The 18,632-nt window shown below is 38.7% G+C and overlaps 1 protein-coding gene across 1 annotated transcript in view; it reads left to right on the top strand.

The window, feature by feature from the left end:
* The first annotated feature begins 13,798 nt into the window (after positions 1 to 13,798).
* The window catches only part of CMBL (carboxymethylenebutenolidase homolog), a 22,218-nt gene continuing 17,384 nt past the window's right edge, over positions 13,799 to 18,632 (top strand). Inside the window, exons 1-2 of the mRNA XM_069077104.1 lie at positions 13,799 to 13,955; positions 17,220 to 17,479. Coding sequence (XP_068933205.1) covers positions 17,265 to 17,479 — 215 coding nt within the window. The 5' untranslated portion in view covers positions 13,799 to 13,955; positions 17,220 to 17,264. The remainder of the gene's footprint in view (positions 13,956 to 17,219; positions 17,480 to 18,632) is intronic.

Below are 18,632 nucleotides of genomic sequence, written 5' to 3'. Positions count from 1 at the left end.
ATTATATAACCAAGTAAAAATAATCTATATACAAGCAACTTTTTGGATGTTGATAAATTGCAATAAGTCATTGCTGGCCTTTGTAGGTGGGAGCAGTTCCTGGAAGTATTCTACTGTATATATCATTTCAAAGAAGGACTCACTGGATGTACAATATAAAAAAATAGAAAATGTTGACTTTTGGGGGTTAGATTATTTTAGATATCTTCTTTAAGTGTGGTGTATCTGTACGTGCATGTGTATTTTTTTTTTAAACTAAATTTGTTCCAAAGTGAGGCAGGAAGGAAGGGCATGTAGGGAGAAGTCCATGTTTGCCTCTAGCTGTTCTTAGGATCATCGGCTTCAGACTGAAAGAGCACTAAAGTTCATTTACTCCAACCTCTCATGTTACAGCTAAAGAAACTGAGGCCCAGAGATTTGAGTCACTTTTTCAAGGTCACAAAGATAGTAAATGACACAGCCAGGAATTAAATTCAGGTCATTTATGTCTAAGCCACAGGTGAGCATAGAGTGTGGGTCAGATGATGTTAAGATATTCCAGAGCAGGCCTGTACAACGTATAGTCTATGGGCCATTTGCAGCCCACCATAGGATTTCAGGGGCCCCAGAAAAATGTAGAGTTGCCAGTGTACACTCTCTCCTGTTTGTCACATGACCCAAGGCAACCAACCATCATCAATCTATCTTTAGTCAAACCTATATGCAACAGAAGAAATTTAGCATATTTTAATTTTGGCCACTACTGATTGCCATGTTATACAGGTCTGCTCTACAGTGAGCATTACTATCTATCCTTCCTTTTCCCTCTAGAAGAAGGAAAGTTACATCACCAAGCAAGTTGATGCACTGCATATTGTCCAGACCTACTTTATAATAGGCAAAAGTCAGTTTGAATAAATCAATAAAAAACAATGGTTGTGTTTGCTCAATTAATCTTTACAAAAAAATGGGAAAGTTAAGAGCACCAGCCCCAGAGTCGGGATGACCTGGGATCGAGTCTGGGCTCAGACACTTAGCACCTACCCAGAAACACCTGGCCACGTAACCTTGAGCAAGTTACTTAATACCAATTGCTTAGGGGCAGCCAGGTGGCACAGTGAATAAGAGCACCGTCCCCAGAGTCGGGATGACCTGGGATAGAATCTGGGCTCAGATACTTAGCACCACTCCCAGAAATAACTGGCCATGTAACCCTGAGCAAGTTACTTAACCCCAGTTGCTTTAAAAAAAATATGGGGGGGGGGGTGGCCAGGTAGCACAGCGAGTAAGAGCACTGGCTCCAGTGTTGGGATGACCTGGGGATCGAATCCGGGCTCAGACACTTATTACCCACCCAGAAATAACTGGCCGTGTAACCTTGAGCAAGTTACTTAACCCCAATTGCTTAGGGGCAGCCAGGTGGCTCAGAGAGTAAGAGCACTGGCTCCAGTGTCGGGATGACCTGGATCAAATCCGGGCTCAAAAACTCAGCACCACACCCAGAAATAACTGGCCGTGTTACCTTGAGCAAGTTACTTAACCCCGATTGCTTTAAAAAAAATATGGGGAAGCATAAAAAAATGCAAAATTGTCTTCTAAAGTAGACTGTACACTTCTTAAGGTCAGAGAATGTGATTTATTCTACTTTTATATCCACTTTGCTATACAACATGTTGAGCAAATAATAGGAGCTGAGTTAATAATGCTAAATTATAGGTTTCTTTTATATACAACTTTATGGCTTTATTAATGACTTACATTGATCCTCATAATAACCCTGTGAAGTAATAAAACTATCCCTGTTTTGCAGATAAGAAAAATGAGACTCAGGGATGATAACTGACTACCTTGTCAACAAGAAGCCAGGGCTCCAGTATTGGTCTTCTGCTTCCCAGGTCAGTACTTTTCCCACCATACCATCCTACTTCTTATTGATAGTTAACTGATTGGAATTTTGGAGGGATTATTTGAACATTGTGAAATGATAGTCTCAGATGTAATAATATGGAATAATTAAGAACATGATAACCATGTACATAAATAACCACTTAAGTTCCTAAGATATAGATCAATTTTATGTTTTGACTGTAACTTATTCCTCAATGCTTCTGTCCAAGAACCACACAATTTTTCTTTACACTAAATAGTGCAATTAGATAGTTGGTTATCAGCATTAACTGAACATCTGCTGCATTCATAGCTCCTCCACAGGTCTCAGAAAGGAGAAATTAAATGACAGCTTCATCTGTTAGGTTGTGACATCTTTTGTCACCCTAACTTATTTTTTTTAATGCAAAAAGGTTTAAATTCATTCATGGTATATAATTGGGCACAGCTGGACTTTCTAAGTAGGGAAAACTTATTAGACACTGAATACAAATTTGTGAAATTTTAAGTCTTTAGCAAGTTCTGTTAACAACCAGAAAACGAAATGATAACTTTCTCAATCATTTATCATTATTTAACTTTTTTGTTGTTGTACAATTCACACATTTTCATGAGCCTCTAAATCCCTTTATTGCTAATTTATAAATATAAGCAAAGGCAAGTTTTAAGTGGAAATGTTAATACTAAAAGATGACTATTAAAATGAAGATGTTTAGGACACCAGCCCATTGTCTTCTGAATATGATTTTCCAGAAGGATAGTTATAGTTTATTTATGAGAACTGCAACACACTTGAACATGTAATAACTCAGATTTATTATGAAAGTTTCATAGAATAAAAGAATCCAGGAGTCAGATTCTAGTCTAGTTGTACTTCTATAGGAATTCCCCCTACCTTAACCCCTAACTGGTCATTTGTACAATATCTCCTGAAGATCTCCAGCAAGTTACAGGTGGAGAGAGGACAGAGGCACATTACCTTCTGATGCAACCAATTCCATGTTTGGATAGTAGAATTTTTTTTAAAGCAGTTGGGGTTAAGTAACTTGCTCAAGGTTACACAGCCAGTTATTTTGTGTGGGTGTTAAGTATCTGAGGCTGGAACCAATCCCGGGTCTCCTGACTCCGGGGCCAGCGCTCTTACTCACTGCGCCACCTGGCCGCCCCTGACAGTAGAATTTTTAAAAGAAAAATAAAGCTTTTTCCTTTCAAAGAGCCTAAATCTGCTTCTGCAACTTCCAATCCTCAGAATTCTTCCTTCTGGGACCAATCAGACAAATCTAATTTAGTATGTTTGTAAAGCAGCCCTTTGAAGAGAATAACTTCCACCTTCAGCAGCTTTAATTTGTAATTACCAGGGGGTGGAGCCAACATGGCTGAGTAAAAGCAGGAACTTGGCTGAGCTCCCCCTCCAACCACCTCCAATACCTGTCAAATATGATGCTAAACACATTTTAGAGCTACAGAACCCACAAAGTGACAGAGAGAAACAAATCTCCCACTGAAGGCAGCCTGGAAGGCCAGCAGGAAGGGTCTGTCACACTAAGCTGGGAGCTGAGCACAGTCCTGTGTGAGCCCCTGGGCCCAGACCCAAGGCAGCCCCTACCAGTGGCACAGACCAGACAGAGCAGACTTCAGGAGAATGAATCACCTGCAGCTATGGTGGTTTTCAGACTTCTCAACCCATAAATGCCAAAGAGAAATTAAAAGGTCAGTGGGGAACTCTGTTGGAACTGGTGGAGAATAGCACTGTCCGGCCACTGCCCCCAAGGTGAGAGGTGGCAGTGGCTAAAGCTGCTGCTATCTGGCTGCCTCTGGAGCTTCTGACCTGCAGTTTGTAGGGGGACCAAGCAACCATTCAGAGGGTAATCACTCTTGCTTTGCACTACTTGGATCTGGGTTGCAGTCTTGGGTGACAATCCTGGGGTGTGTGGCCAGTGTGCCAGAGCTTGTGGTGACTGTAGAGAGGGCACCCTCCTCAGATCTCTGACAACTGTGTAAACTCCAATAATTTGGGACATAGCTCTCTCCACTCTGGAAGCAGAGATCTACTATGGAAAAGAGCTCAAAAGTAAAGTAATTGGCTGGCAAGATGAGCAAGCAGAGGAAAGACAATCAGACCATAGAATCCTTTTTTAGGGACAAAAAGGATCAAAACATGGAAGCAGAAGAAGTCAAAACTCCTGCATCAAAAGCTTCCAAGAAAAATATGAATTGGTTACAGGCCATGGAGGAGCTCAAGAAGGATTTTGAAAATCAAGTAAGACAAGTGGAGGAAAAATTGAGAAGAGAAATGAAAATTATGCAAGAAAATCATGAAAGGTGAGTCAACAACCTGCTAAAGGAGACCCCAAAAAATAGTGAAGAAAATAACACCTTGAAAAAATAGACTAACTCAAATGGCAAAAGAGGTCCAAAAAGCCAATGAGGAGAAGAATGTCTTAAAAAGCCAAATTTGCTAAATGGAAAAGGAATTTCAAAAACTCACTGAAGAGAAGAATTCTTTTAAAATGAGACTGAAGCAAATGGAAGCTAATGACTTTATGAGAAATCAAGATACTATAAAACCGATCCAAATAAATGAAAAAAAAATAGAAAACAATGTGAAATATCTCATTGGAAAAACCACTGACCTGGAAAATAGATCCAGGAGAGATAATTTTGAAGCTATTAGACTACCTGAAATCCATGATCAAAAAAAGAGCCTAGAAATCATCCCTCAAGAAATTCTCAAGGAAAATTGCCCTGATATTCTAGAACCAGAGGGCAAAATAGAAATTGAAAGAATTTACCTATCACCTCTTGAAAAAAGATCCCAAAAATAAAATTCACAGGAATATTATAGCCAAATTCCAGAGCTCCCAAGTCAAGGAGAAAATATTACAAGACATCAGGAAGAAACAATTTAAGTATTATGGAAACACAATCAGGATAACACAAGATCTAGCCGCTTCTACATTAAGGGATTGAAGGGCTTGGAATATGATATTCTGGAGGTCAAAGGAGCTATGATTAAAACCAAGAATCACCTACCCAGCAAAACTGAGTATAATGTTTCAGGGGAAAATATGGTCATTCAATGAAATAGAAGACTTTCAAGTATTCTTGTTGAAAAAAAAACCAGAACTGAACAGAAAATCTGACTTTCAAATACAAGAATGAAGAGAAGCATGATAAGGTAAACAGGAAAAATAAATCATAAGGAACTTATTAAAGTTGAACTATTTAAATTCCTCCATGGAGAAACAATAATTATAACTCATGAGACTTTTCTCAGTATGAGGATAGTTGAAAGGAATATATAAATAAATATATATATGTATACTTACATACACATGTATATATAGGAGGGTGTATGTGTATATAAATACATATGTGAGTGTGTGTGTACATATGTACATAGACAGAGGGCACAGGATCAGTTGAATAGGAAGGGATGATATCTAAAAAATAAAATTAAGAGGTGAGAAAGGAATATAATGGGAGAAGGAGAAAGGGAGAGATAGACTAGGGTAAATTATCTCATATAAAAGAGGCAAGAGAAAACTGTTACAATGGAGGGGAAGAGCAGGAAGGTGAAAGGGAATGGGTTAACCTTACTCTTATTGAATTTGGCTTAAGTAGGGAATAACATACACACTCAAGTGGGTATCTTAACTTACAGGAAAGTAGGGGGAAAGGGATAAGGGATATATAAAGTCTACTTATCTATTATAATTATGTGATTTTTTCAAACAAAAATATTCAGAAATGGCCTAATCTTTAACTGCTTAGTATCACACAGTCTCTAGTTCTACAGAAATAATCCTGGTTTGTTTTTGCTTTGGGGTTGTTTTTTTGTTTGTTGGTTTTGGGTTTTTTTGCCATTACATTATTAAGAATTGTGATGTCCACTCAATTGGGTATCTTACCCTACAGGAAAGTAAGGTGGAAGGGGATAAGAGGGGGAATGATAGAAGGGAGGACAGACTTGGGGAGAGGATAGTTAGAAGCAAGCACTTTTGAAAAAAAACAGGGTCAAAGTAGAAAATAGAATAAGTGGTAGATGGGATAGGATGGAAGGAAATATAGTTAATCTTTTATAATATAACTACTATGGATATGTTTTGTGTAACTACACATATACTACCTATATTGAATTGCTTGTCTTCCTAGTTGGGGGGGTGAGGAGGGAAGAAGGAAAATCTGGAAATGAAAGTTAAAAAAAAAGTTAAAAAAATTTTTTTTACATGCAACTGGGAAATAAAGTATACAGTCACTGGGCTATAGAAATCCATCCTGCCCTACTAGAACGTTGGTGGAGGGGATGGGAGAGGATATAAGAGAGAACAGATTTGGGGAATGGTTATCCAATAGGCTCGATATCTTGGGGTAGGGGTAGGGGAAAGATGGGAAGAAAATTTGTAACTCAAAATCTTGTGGAATGAATGTTGAAAACTAAAAATAAATAAGTAAAAGATTAAAAAGAACATTTGTAATTAGTGGCTTAACACAAAGAGTGATGAAAGGGGCTATACCAAATTGGTATCTTTCTCATCCCCATCCCAAAGATTCTGTTGCTCATTTAGTTGTATGTGATTTGTAGGTATCTAAGTTTCTAATATTAGTATGTGAAGCTTTTTGCTAACATGAAAGGAGGCATTAATTCATTAATTTATTTAAAAGCATTTATTAGGTAAGCATCCCTATCTAATTATTACTCGTTATTTCTCCTGCCTTCAGTGACTAGACTCCTTAAGAAGGCATTGTACAAGAAGTGCCTCCATTTGCTTTCTTCTCACTCTCTTTTTAACTCTACCATCTTGTTTCTGATTTCCATCATTCAACTAAAACTGCTCTTTCCAAAGTTATTAGTGATCTCTTATTTGCCAAATCTAATGACCTTTTCTGTTTTCATTCTTCTTGACCTCTCTGTAGACTTTGACATCATTCATCACTCTTTTTGATAATCTCTTCTTTCTAGATTTTCATGACCCTACACTCCTTTATTTTCCTCCTACATATCTTTTTCAGTCTCCTTTGAGGGATCTTTATTCATTCACAGCTACTAATTGTGGATGGACCATAGGGCTCTATCCTGAGCCCTCTTCTCTTTTCTCTATGCTATTTCACTTGGTGGTCTTACCATAGAGTGAATTATCATCTTTATGCTGATGATTCTCAAATCTGCTTAACTAACTCTAACCTCTTTGTTGATCTCCAAATTTGCATCTACCTCTTGTGATGGGGTATAGGCTCTGGGAAACCCCTTTAACTCTGATTGAAGGGATTTCCTAGATCCTGTACCCCATCGATAGTAGCATATCAATGGATAGGAGAGGTGTCCTGGGAATTCCAATTCCAAGTAAAGTAAGGCTGATATGTTATTATTTCTCTGCTGCTCATCATAGGCTGGCTAATTGCAGCAGATGCAGTTCTTTGGGATGCCTGGTGACCCAGTTTTAGGTGGAGTTCCAGAGAACCTGTTCTGGAAGTTGGGGCCTGGAGGGGAGCCCTTTATTAAATACTATCTCTCTTGAGCTACAGTAGCAATAATTCTTTGTCAGACAATCATCTGATGATGATTGTCTAGGATTCTTAATGGAGCTGAGTAATGTCTTTAGACTCCCCTAACCTGTTCAGCTTCTATGGCTAAGCTGCTGTATGATCCTGTATGAGCTCCTGCTCTCCTCTGGGTTGGATCTGCCTCTTCAGGCTGAGGAGTAAATGATTACAAAGCATTTTGAAAAGTCAAGTAAATAATTAAGTCTATCTGTTGAAAGAATAAGCCAGTCCCTCAGAGTAACCTTTTTTAGTTTCTTAGAGAAACTTGGGGTAGTCCAGAGCTTTCCAGTGCCAAAATGAGTTCATAGTAAGGAATCTCCACTTACTCATAACCTCAAAGTATAGTTTTATTATATTGAAAGCATAAGATGTGAAATAGATGATTAACCTTCAGTAACAGTGGTTCCTCACACATATCTCCTTTGTCTTTTCATTGCCTATTCACCATGCCTGGAATGCCCTCCCTTCTCACCTCTGCCTCCTGGCTTCTCCAGTTTCTTTCAACACTCAGATCAATCCTGCTGACAGGAAGAGCATTTAGATTAACTAAGAAAACTTGGACATGCCCTATGGGTTGTCTATAAATAGAAGAAAGAAAAAGTAATAATTATAATAATTTTAATACAGCACCTACTATAAGCTAGGTACTGTGCCAAGTGCTTTACAAATATTATCTCATTTGATCTTCACAGGAACCCTGGGAAGTAGGTGCTATTATTACCACCATTCTATAGATGAGGAAACTGAGACAGAAGTTAAGTGACTTGCCCAAAGTCACACAGTTAGTAAATGTCTAAGACTAGATTAAATTCAGATCTTTCCTAATTTGAGGTCCATTGCTCTATCTACTGTGTCACCTAGCTTCCTATAAAAAGTAATACTGAGGGGTGGCAAAGATGGAAGATATTGAGAAGAACCATTGGCCTTACAGGCATCTCTGAGCAGAAGATTCAGGCTGACACCTGTCAACTGTACCCATTTCCTAAAGGGCTAAACAAAGTTTTAAGAAAACCCTAGCTCTTCCCCCAGCCTTCCCTTTCAATGTTTATCAACAGACACTGATATGCTGTACTACTTCTTTATCTAGATCAGGGGTGGGGCACCTGAGGTCTCGACGGCACATGTGGCCTTCTAGGTCCTCGAGTGCTGCCTTTTTACTGAGTCCAAGTTTTACAGAACAAATCCTTTTATTAAGGGGATTTGTTCTGTGAAGTTTGGATTCAGTAAAGGGTCACTCTTGAGGATCTAGAGGCCATGTGTAGCCTTGAGGCCACAGGTTTCCCCTCCCACCATCTAGATGTTTTCAGTAACCAGAATTTTGCCTCAACAGTTAACTAGAGATGAATTTTGTTGTTCTGTGGCTTCAGTCATGTCCAATTCTTTGTGACCTTATTTGGGGTTTTCTTGGCAAAGACAGTAGAACAGTTTGCCATTTCCTTCTCCAGTTCATTTTATAGATGAGGAAACTGAGGCAAGCAGGGTTCAATGACTTGCCCAGGGTCACACAGTTATAAAGTGTCTGAGGCCAGGTTTGAACTCAGGAAGACAAGTCTTCCTGACTCCATGCCCAGCACTCTATCCACTGCACCACCTGGCTGCCCAGAGATGGATACACATATCAATTAAGGCTAAGGGCCAAACCTTTGCCTGAATATTAGGAATTTTACTCACTTGTGGTTCAGAGCCATTGTACTTTTTCTTTCACATAAGTTCCCTAAAGCAGCAGAAGAAATCACATGGACCTGAGGAGCCATTATATTGTTCCAGGCTTAGTTAATAAGCTAATATTTGTAATGATGTTACTTTTGAATGAATAGAAAAGCATTTTTTTTAGTACTCACTGCGAGCTAGGCATTCTGCTCAGCATTGGGGATACAAATACAAGAAAGCAAGATAAATAGTCCCAGGCCTTAAGAAGCTTGTATTCTAATAGGGGAACAAGACACTTAGTATGAAAGGGAGTGGGTACAAGTGTAGTAACATGACTTGCAGATTGCAGGGAAGATTCTGGGCATATTTGGGTCTGTGTCAGATAAAGTGGAAGTTCGTCAATCAGAGCCCAGCCCTATAGGTAGGGCTTTTACTTCCTAGGTGAGGTAAACAATATGGGTGGCATGGCGTGATAGTGAGGGTTGGAAAGTGCTGAATCATTATTTATTCAAAATGCTTATTTTCCATGTTTGATTGGTAATTACTTGTTTAAGTAATTCATAGGTAAAGTATTTCAACTGTATGAAGTACCTTTTTCATGTTATTCTTTATTCTTTTTGCCAATTCTGGTCTTAGCTCTGAGTAAATGGTCTGACCATATACAGAGAACTGATTCAGAATAACTTCCATTTGTTTTCAGAAACATTGGATATGGAATCATGATGGCCTGAGTTCAAATCTAGCTTTAGACTCTTACTTGCTGTGTGACTCTGGGCAAGTACCCCAGTTTCCCTATCTGTTAAATTGAGAAAACAGCACCTACCTCCATGAAACTACAGGGTTAGCTAAAAAAAAATTGTTTTTATCTATTCATTAAACTTGCTCTTCTTACCTGTTATTTGTATGAAAATAATATTTCAGAGGTTCATAGATTTAGAATTGAAAGGAACCTTAATTCAGTTCCTTTAGATGAAGTAACTGAAGACCAGAGAAGCAAAAGGACTTGTCTTAGGTCACAAGGGTAGTAAGTTGCAGAAATAAAATTCAACCCTAAATCCAAAGCCCTTTCTACTGTGCCAAGCTGCTTTCTTAAATTTTACTTTTAAAATGCTGAGACTATTTGAAAACATTTTTTTTCTAAGTTTGTTAAACCTTTCCTTGTAGCACTTCTATGTTGTTCTTATTATTGAACTTTAGAACTAATTCAATACATTTACATAACAGGTGTGGAAACTGAGGCCCAAAGAATATCTATGACTAAGGCCAAAGAGCCAGTTAGTGGCAGAACCCAGGTCTCCTGATATCCATGTTTTGGCACCATCTTTAGACAGTTTATTAAACAATGTAAAATTTTTACATTGAAGTCCCTGGTTATATTTCACACATTCAAAATTAATGGAGCCAGGGGGTGGAGTCAAGATGGCTGAGTAGAAGCAGGACCTCCCCACTGCTCCAGCTTCCACCTTACCCAATCCATGTAAAAAGGGCACCACTCTAAACAAACTTTGGAGCTGCAGAACCTGCAAAAAGACACAGAGAAGCTAACCTCCTGCTGAGGACAGCCCAGCAGGAATCGGCCAGTGCAGTGCCCTGGGAGCCTAGCCCAGCCCCACACCAAGGCTTTAGCCCCAGGGCAGGCCTGACCAGCCGCTGGGCAAAGGGACTCCAGATCAGCAGCAGCTGTGGCTGTTTCCAGAATTATCAACACATAGATGCGAAGGACAAAGTGAGAGGTCAGTGCAGTCTGGACTTTGGGACCCAGTAAGTGGGAGTGCATGGCTTTTACCCCCAGGGCAAGAAGCCGCTGAAACACCACAGTCAGCCAGCCCCACGTGGCAGCTTCAGCTCCTGGCCTGCAGAGTGTAGGGGGACCAAGCACCAGTCTGAGGGGTAATCGCTCTAGCTTTAACCTTCTTGGACTGGATTGCAGTCTAGGGTGGAGGTCCTGGGGTGTGTGGCCAGCTTGCCAGAGCGTGTGGAGACCTCAGAGAGGGCACCCATCTGATACCTCCGGCAGCTGAGAAAACCCCAGCGTTTGGGACAAAAGCTCCCCTGTCTGGTGTCAGAGTCATACTGTGGCAAAAAGCCCAGGGGTCAAGTGACTGAGGGGCAACATGAGCAGGCAAAGGAAACAAAGCAGACAGAAGATTCCAACATTACACTCCTATTTGGGGGACAAAAAGGAGCAAAGCATGGAACAGGAGGAAAACAGTGAAGTCAGAATTCCTGCACCAAAAGCTTCAAAGGAAAATACAAGCTGGTTACAGGCCATAGAGGACCATAAGAAGCAGATAAAAGAAGTGGAGGAAAAATTGGGAAGAGAAATGAGAACAATGCAAGAAAAATACTAAATGAGAGTCAACAGCCTAACTGAGGAAAATACTACCTTAAAAAATAGACTAACTCAAAAGGCAAAAGAGGCTCAAAAAGGTGATGAGGAGAGGAATGCCTTAAAAAGTCGAATTTGCCAGATGGAAAAAGAATCTCAAAAGCTCAATGAGGAGAATCATTGCTTCAGAATTAGATTGGAGCAAATGGAAGCTAATGACTATGAGAAATCAAGATACTGTTAAACAGATCCAAACAAATGAAAGAATAGAAGGCAATGTGAAATACCTCATTGGAAAAACCACTGACCTGGAAAATAGATCCAGGAGAGATAATTTAAAAACTATTGGACTACCTGAAAGCCATGATCAAAGTAAGAACCTAGAAATCATCCTCCAAGAAGTTCTCAAAGAAAACTGTCCCGATGTTTTAGAAGCAGAGGGCAAAATAGAGGTTGAAAGAATCCACTGATCACCTCCTGAAAAAGATCCCAAAAAGAAAACTCCTAGGAATATTATAGCCAGGTTCTGGAATTCCAAGATGAAGGAGAGAATATTACAAGCAGCCAGGAAGAAACAATTTGAATATTGTGGAAACATAATCAGGATGACCCAGGATCTGGCAGCTTCTACACTGAGGGATCGAAGGGCTTGGAATAGGATATTCTGGAGGTCCAAGGAGCTGGGATTAAAACCAAGAGTCACCAACCCAGCAAAACTGAGCATCATGTTTCAGGGGAAAATATGGTCATTCAGTGGAATAGAGGACTTTCGAGCATTCTTGCTGAAAAAACCAGTGTTGAACAGAAAATTTGACATTCAGATACAAGAAGCAAGAGAAGCATGAGAAGGTAAACAGGGAAAAGAAATCATAAGAAACTTATCAAAGTGGAACTATTAACATTCCTACATGGAAAAACTATAATTGTAACTTATGAAACTTTTCTCAGTAGTTGAAGGGAATAGAAATATATATATATATATATATATATATATGTCTATATATGAGGGTATATGGGCATATTGTTTACAGGTATACATAGATAGAGGGCACAGGACCAATTTAACAGGAAGGGATGATACTTAAAAGGTGAAATTAAGAGGTGAGAGAGGAATATAATGAGAGGAGATGGGGAGAAACAGAATGGGGTAAACTATCTCATATAGAAGAGGCAAGGGAAAATGGTTACAATGGAGGGGAAGACTAGGAAGGCAAAAGGGAATGGGTCAACCTTATTCCCATTGAATTTGGCCTGAGGAGGGAATGAAATACACACTAAATAGGGTATCTCACCGTCCAAGGGAGTAGGGGGGGAAGGGGATGAGAGTGGGCATGATGGAAGAAGGGAGGGCAGGCTCGGAGGGAGGGAAGTTGGAAGCACCGACTTTTGAAAAGGGACAGGATAAAAGCAGAGAATAGAACAAGTGGGAGGTGGGATAGGAGGGAGGGAAATATAGTCAGTCTTTTACAATATATCTACTATGTTATTATTTTGCTTTAGCCACACATGTACAAGCTATACTGACCTGCTTATCTTCCCAGTAAGGGTGGGTGACAAGAGAGGAAGGGAATGAATCTGGAATTCAAAGTTTTAAAATCAAATATCCAAATATATATATATATATATGTATACTATTATTAATACTGTTTTACATGTAATTGGGAAATAATACAGGCACTGGGGCATAGAGATCCACCGGAAAAGTCGAAAGGGGTATGGGAGAAAATATGGGAGAGAGAAGATTGGAGGAGGAGATATCCTGTGGGACTGCTATTTTGGGGTGGTGGATAGGGGAAAAACGGGGAGAAAATTTGTAACTCAAAATCTGGCAGAAATGAATGACGTAAATCAGAAGTCAATAAAGCATTTGAAAAATGAAAAAAAAAAAGCAAAATTAATGGAGCCCAAACTAAGGAAGTTTTTAGTCTTATTTTGAAGCAAATCAAAAGTACTTCATGGAATTTTGGTTCCATGGCCATAGAAATTACTGTTCGCTTCTCTTTTCAACTTTCTTTTCCCTCTCCATACTTTTCCTCCTTACTTTTTCTCCTTTCTCTGTTGGACTTAGATAACCTGAGAAGGAACATTAGAACCCTGAGATTTTAAGGCAAAAGTCTCTAGATGTAGACAAAGCTTACTTTGTGAAAGGGGTAACATTTGCAACAAAGACACATTTGATTTCTATTTGTGACAAGCACTCTCCTTTACTGTCTCTTTCTTCCCCCTCATATATTCATGTGGTTGTAACGTTTTCCATATTTGTGGAATCAGCTAAAAATTAATCAGAGTTCCCTGAGGCAGTGAGTGAAGCCTCCCATTCTTTTATCAAATTCACTTCCAGTTCAGCCAGCTCAGGTCCCTCCCTCTTGTTTCTATTTGTCCTCGGCCCTTCTCCCTTTTTATATAATCAGCAAGTCCTTCCCCTCCCAAATAGTTAGGACGGTATTGCCCAAGGACTTCGTTCTGACTCTGCAGAGTGATTAAAGTGATTCTGCCATTGTTAGGGAAGAAAGTAAAAGCTGGTGATTTCTCATCTACTCTCCGGAATCCTGCAGAGGAAACTAAGGTATGTGTATGTGTGTACACATGTGGTGCAGAGTAACAGACCAGCATAGCTTTGCTGTCATTGAGGTGTATATCACAAACACAGATATAAGCTCCATCAAAGCTTTATTTAAAGTGATTCTGTAACTATACTAGTTTCCTATTGGTGGAGGGTGGGACCATGGCTACTGAATGTTGTAGATACTGCCTATGGGGCTGCTGTCTGTGTTGATTAGTTTTGCTGAATTATTTTCTTTATTACAAGAGAAGGCTCTTTAGGGGTGAGCTGGAGAGGGGTGCATAATAGGAAATGACTGTGATGTAATAAATAAAAGACATCACAACTCTTCCAATTTATTTATTTATTTTTAGTTTTCAACCTTCATTTCCAGAAGATTTTGAGTTACAAATTTTCTCCCTGTATTTCCCCTACCCCACCCCAAGATAGTGAGCCTAGTGAATACCCCTTCCACAAATCTGTTCTCTCTTATATCCTCCCACATAACCCCCTAACTTTCTAGTAGGGCAAGATGGAGTTCTATAGCCAAGTGCCTGTATATCTTATTTCCCAGTTGCATGTAAAAAAACCCAACAATTTTGAAAAACATTTTTTTTTACAAAACTTTGATTTCCAGATTCTTTCCTTTCTTCCCTCCTCACCCACCCGCACAAGGAAGACAAGAAATTCAATATAGGTAGTACACATGTAGTTACACATATCCATAGCAGTTATATTGTAAAAGATTAACTATATTTCCCTCCATGCTATCTTGCCCACCACTTATTCTATTTTCTACTTTGACCCTGTCCCTTTTCAAAAGTGTTTGCCTCTAACTACCCTCTCCCCCAATCTGCCCTCCCTTCTATCATCCCCCCTCTTATTCCCTTCCCCCCTACTTTCCTGTAGGGTAAGATACCCAATTGAGTGGATATCACAACTCTTAATAATGTAATGGCAAAACCCCCCCAAAAAACAACAAACAAAAAAACAACCCCAAAGCAAAAACAAACCAGGATTATTTCTGTAGAACTAGAGACTGTGTGATATGAAGCAGTTAGAGATTAGGCCATTTCTGCATAGTTCTGTTTGAAAAACTTACATGATTATAATAGATAAGTAGACTTTATATATCTGTGTTTGCACATTTTGTTTTCAGGGCAAAGTGTGCTGGTTATCACTGTGTCAAAGGCAAATGGAAATCATACAACACATACAATATAACAAGCATTTATTACCCACTCTTAGCTGTGCAAAGCACTATACTAGGCACTAGATCATGTAACTAGTTTATTTCACAATAGTGTTCTATTAAGAAGTATACTGTAAAGCTACCATTGTTGGGTTCATGATCTAGATATAAAGGCTGAAACTGTAAGCAATCTGGGAGAGCAAGGAATAGTTTACCTGTCAGATCTAAGGAGAACGGAGGAATTTGTGACTAAACAAGAGATAGAGAGCATTATGAAATGTAAAATGAATAATTTTGATTACATTAAATTGAAAGGTTTTTGTACAAATAAAGTTAATGTAACCAAGATTAGGAGGGAAGTGGAAAATTGGGAAAGAATTTTTTCAATCAGTGTCTCTGATAAAGGCCTCATTTCTAAAATACATACAGAGAATTGAGTGAAATTTATAATAATACAAGTCATTCCCCAATTGATAAATGGTGAAAGGATATGAACAGGCCGTTTTCAGAGGAAGAAATTAAAGTTATCTATAAGCATATGAAAAAATGATCTAAATCACTATTAATTAGATAAATGCAAATCAAAACAACTCTGAGGTACCACATCTCACCAGTCATATTGGCTAAGATGACAAAACAGGAAAATGACAAATACTGGAGAGGATGTGGGAAAATTGGAACACTAATGTACTGCTGGCAGAGTTGTGAACTGATTCAACCATTCTAGAGAGCAATCTGGAACTATGCCCAAAGGGCTATAAATAAGTGCCTACCCTTTGAACCAGCAATACCCCTTCTAGGACTATATCTCAAAGACATCATAGAAGTGGAAAAAGTGCCTGTTAGTACAAAAATATTTATAGCAGCTCTTTTTGTGGTGGCAAAGAATTGGAAATCAAGGGGATGCCCATCAATTGGGGAATGGCTGAACAAGTTGTGGTATATGAATGTAAATGGAATACTATTGTGCTATAAGAAATGAGGAGCAAATAGACTTCATAATAACCTGGAAAGACTTATATAAACTGATGCTGAGCGAGAAGAGGAGAACCAGGGGAAATTTGTGCACAATTACAGACACATCGTATGTATGACAACTAACTTGGATAGACTGGGCTCCTCTCAGCAATGCAAGGTTATAAGATAACTCCAAAAGACTCATGATGATAAGGGATATCCTCATCCAGAGAAAGAACTACAGAGTCTGAATGCAGACTGCAGCAAACTACTTGCTCTTTTTTTTCTGTTGTATTTTGTCTTGTTTCTTTTTTCTCATTGATCACTCCACTGGTTATAATCCTTCTGTACAACTTGACTAATGTTTAATGTGAAGGTATTTGTAGATCCTATATTTGATTGCATGCTGCCATGGGGGGGAAGGGGAGAAGAGAGGGAGGGGGAGAAAATTTGAAACTCAAGACACTGCAGAAATGAATGTTGTAAATCAAAAGTAAATAAATAAATTTAAAAAACAAAACAAAACAAAAAACTCTACCATTGTCAGAAGTGAACTTTGAAGTCCCATAATGATCTAAAGTTATAAAATTAGGTAGCATTGAGCATAAGTTTACAAATAAATATAATATGATGTCTTCAATATGACATTCTGTTTAAGTCAAGGATTATTATGGCAAAAGCACAGCCAGACAGCTTTTGGGGAGAAAAACATTTTTTTCATTCTCAGTGACCTTGTAGTATATAATTACAACACTGTTGCTTTTAAGAAAATTGAAAAGCAAAGTATAGGAATTTATCTTTCAAATATTAACAGGGCATGGAATGGAGAATAGCTATTAAGATATTTTTCATAGGCAGATACCAGAAGGAACATCACGCCAAGACCTACTATCTTCCTCCCTCCACATTTATCCCCATCTGTCACAGCTGGTACATTACAGATGTGCTTAGAGAAGTAGCCTGCTTTTTGCATAAAAGAGGAGGTATGTGGTTAGCTTTGCTGTCATACACATGTATAGAAGCATAGCACATATGTGCAGGATCCCAGTCTTACTTGGGAGTATATACATTAAATGCTAACCAGTTTTGATTTGTAGCTTGCTTAACATCCAGGATCTATGTTGTTATATCTGTTGCAGTTTCACTCAAGTTTCCACTTCCATAGCCTTCCATAAGCATACCTAATGGCTAATGAGGCTCAACCTTGCCCATGTGACATTGGGCATAAGATCGAATATGGAGGCCTGGGACATGAAGTGCAAATTGAGCATATCAAGGCTTATGTTAGCCAACTGCCATCTAACACAGACAAAGCTGTGATTGTTGTTCAAGATATTTTTGGCTGGCAATTGCCCAATACCAGATATATGGTCGATATGATTGCAGCCAATGGATACATGTAAGTATGAAATACAAAATGCTACTTTTCTTGAACATTTGTCTCAGTTTTTCCTAGCACAATTTTTTAGAAGGTTAAAAACTTTCAGGAAGATATTATTCTTTTAAAAAAATTTATTTAAAAAATTTTCTGTATTTTATTTTTTCCAGTTACATGTAAAAACAAACTTTAACATTCATTTAAAAAATTTTGAGTTCCAAATTATCTCCCTTCTTCCCCAAACCCCTCCTTGAGAAAGCAAGCAATTTTATATAGATTATATATGTGCAGTCATGCAAAACATATTTCCACCTAAAATTGTGGGGTTTTTTTGCTTTTTTGGAGGGTAATTGGGGTTAAGTGACTTGCCCAAGGTCACACAGTTTTTGTGTTAAGTGTCTGAGGTAGGATTTGAACTCAGGTCCTCCTGGCTCCAGGGTCAGTGCTCTTTTCACTACGCCACCTAGCCACCCATCCACCTAATATTCTTATGTGTACATATGTTGTATTGCCCCTTCACACTAACCCTATAGTCTAGGAGACTATATGCTCCTACAAAAAGCAGGGGGTATGTCATTTTTATTTTTGTATCTCTAATGCCTAGCACACAGTTTGAGTTGAATTGATTTGTTGAATGAATCTAGTCATGCAAAATTAAACAAACTTACTCATATGGGATTAGAATTATTTTTGCGTCTCTCTAACAAAAAAAGTTAGGACTAATGGTTAGAAATTTCAAGGAAGCAGAGTAAAAAAGCATCTAAACATCCAAACTGCCAAAAAAGAAATTGAACCACTTCATGAGCTAGCAGGTTTACTAACATTGGAGTCATTCAAAAACAGGCTAAAGCAGGAAAGTTTCTGAAAAACCTGGGAAGATTCATATAAAGTGGTTCAAAGGGAATTGAGCAGAACCAGGAGAACATTGTACATGGTAGCAGCAATATTGTATGATGATACTGTGAATAACTTAGCTATTCTCAGCAATACAGTGATCTGAAACAGTTCCAAAGGATTTAATGATGAAAAATACTGTCGACTTCCAGAGAAAGAACTGAGGGAGTCTGAATGCAGATAGAAACATATGTTTTTACTTTATTTTTTCTTCTTTTCTTCCCTCCCTCTCCCCTTCCTTCCTTCCTTCCTTCCTTCCTTCCTTCCTTCCTTCCTTCCT

The sequence above is a fragment of the Petaurus breviceps genome, unplaced genomic scaffold, assembly GCF_028583685.1.
Source record: "Petaurus breviceps papuanus isolate PSGF00001 unplaced genomic scaffold, PetGlider_PUasm1.0 151, whole genome shotgun sequence".
Lineage (NCBI taxonomy): Eukaryota > Metazoa > Chordata > Mammalia > Diprotodontia > Petauridae > Petaurus > Petaurus breviceps.
The sequence above is the reverse complement of the archived record's forward strand: the minus strand, read 5'-3'. Positions and strand labels throughout refer to the sequence as shown.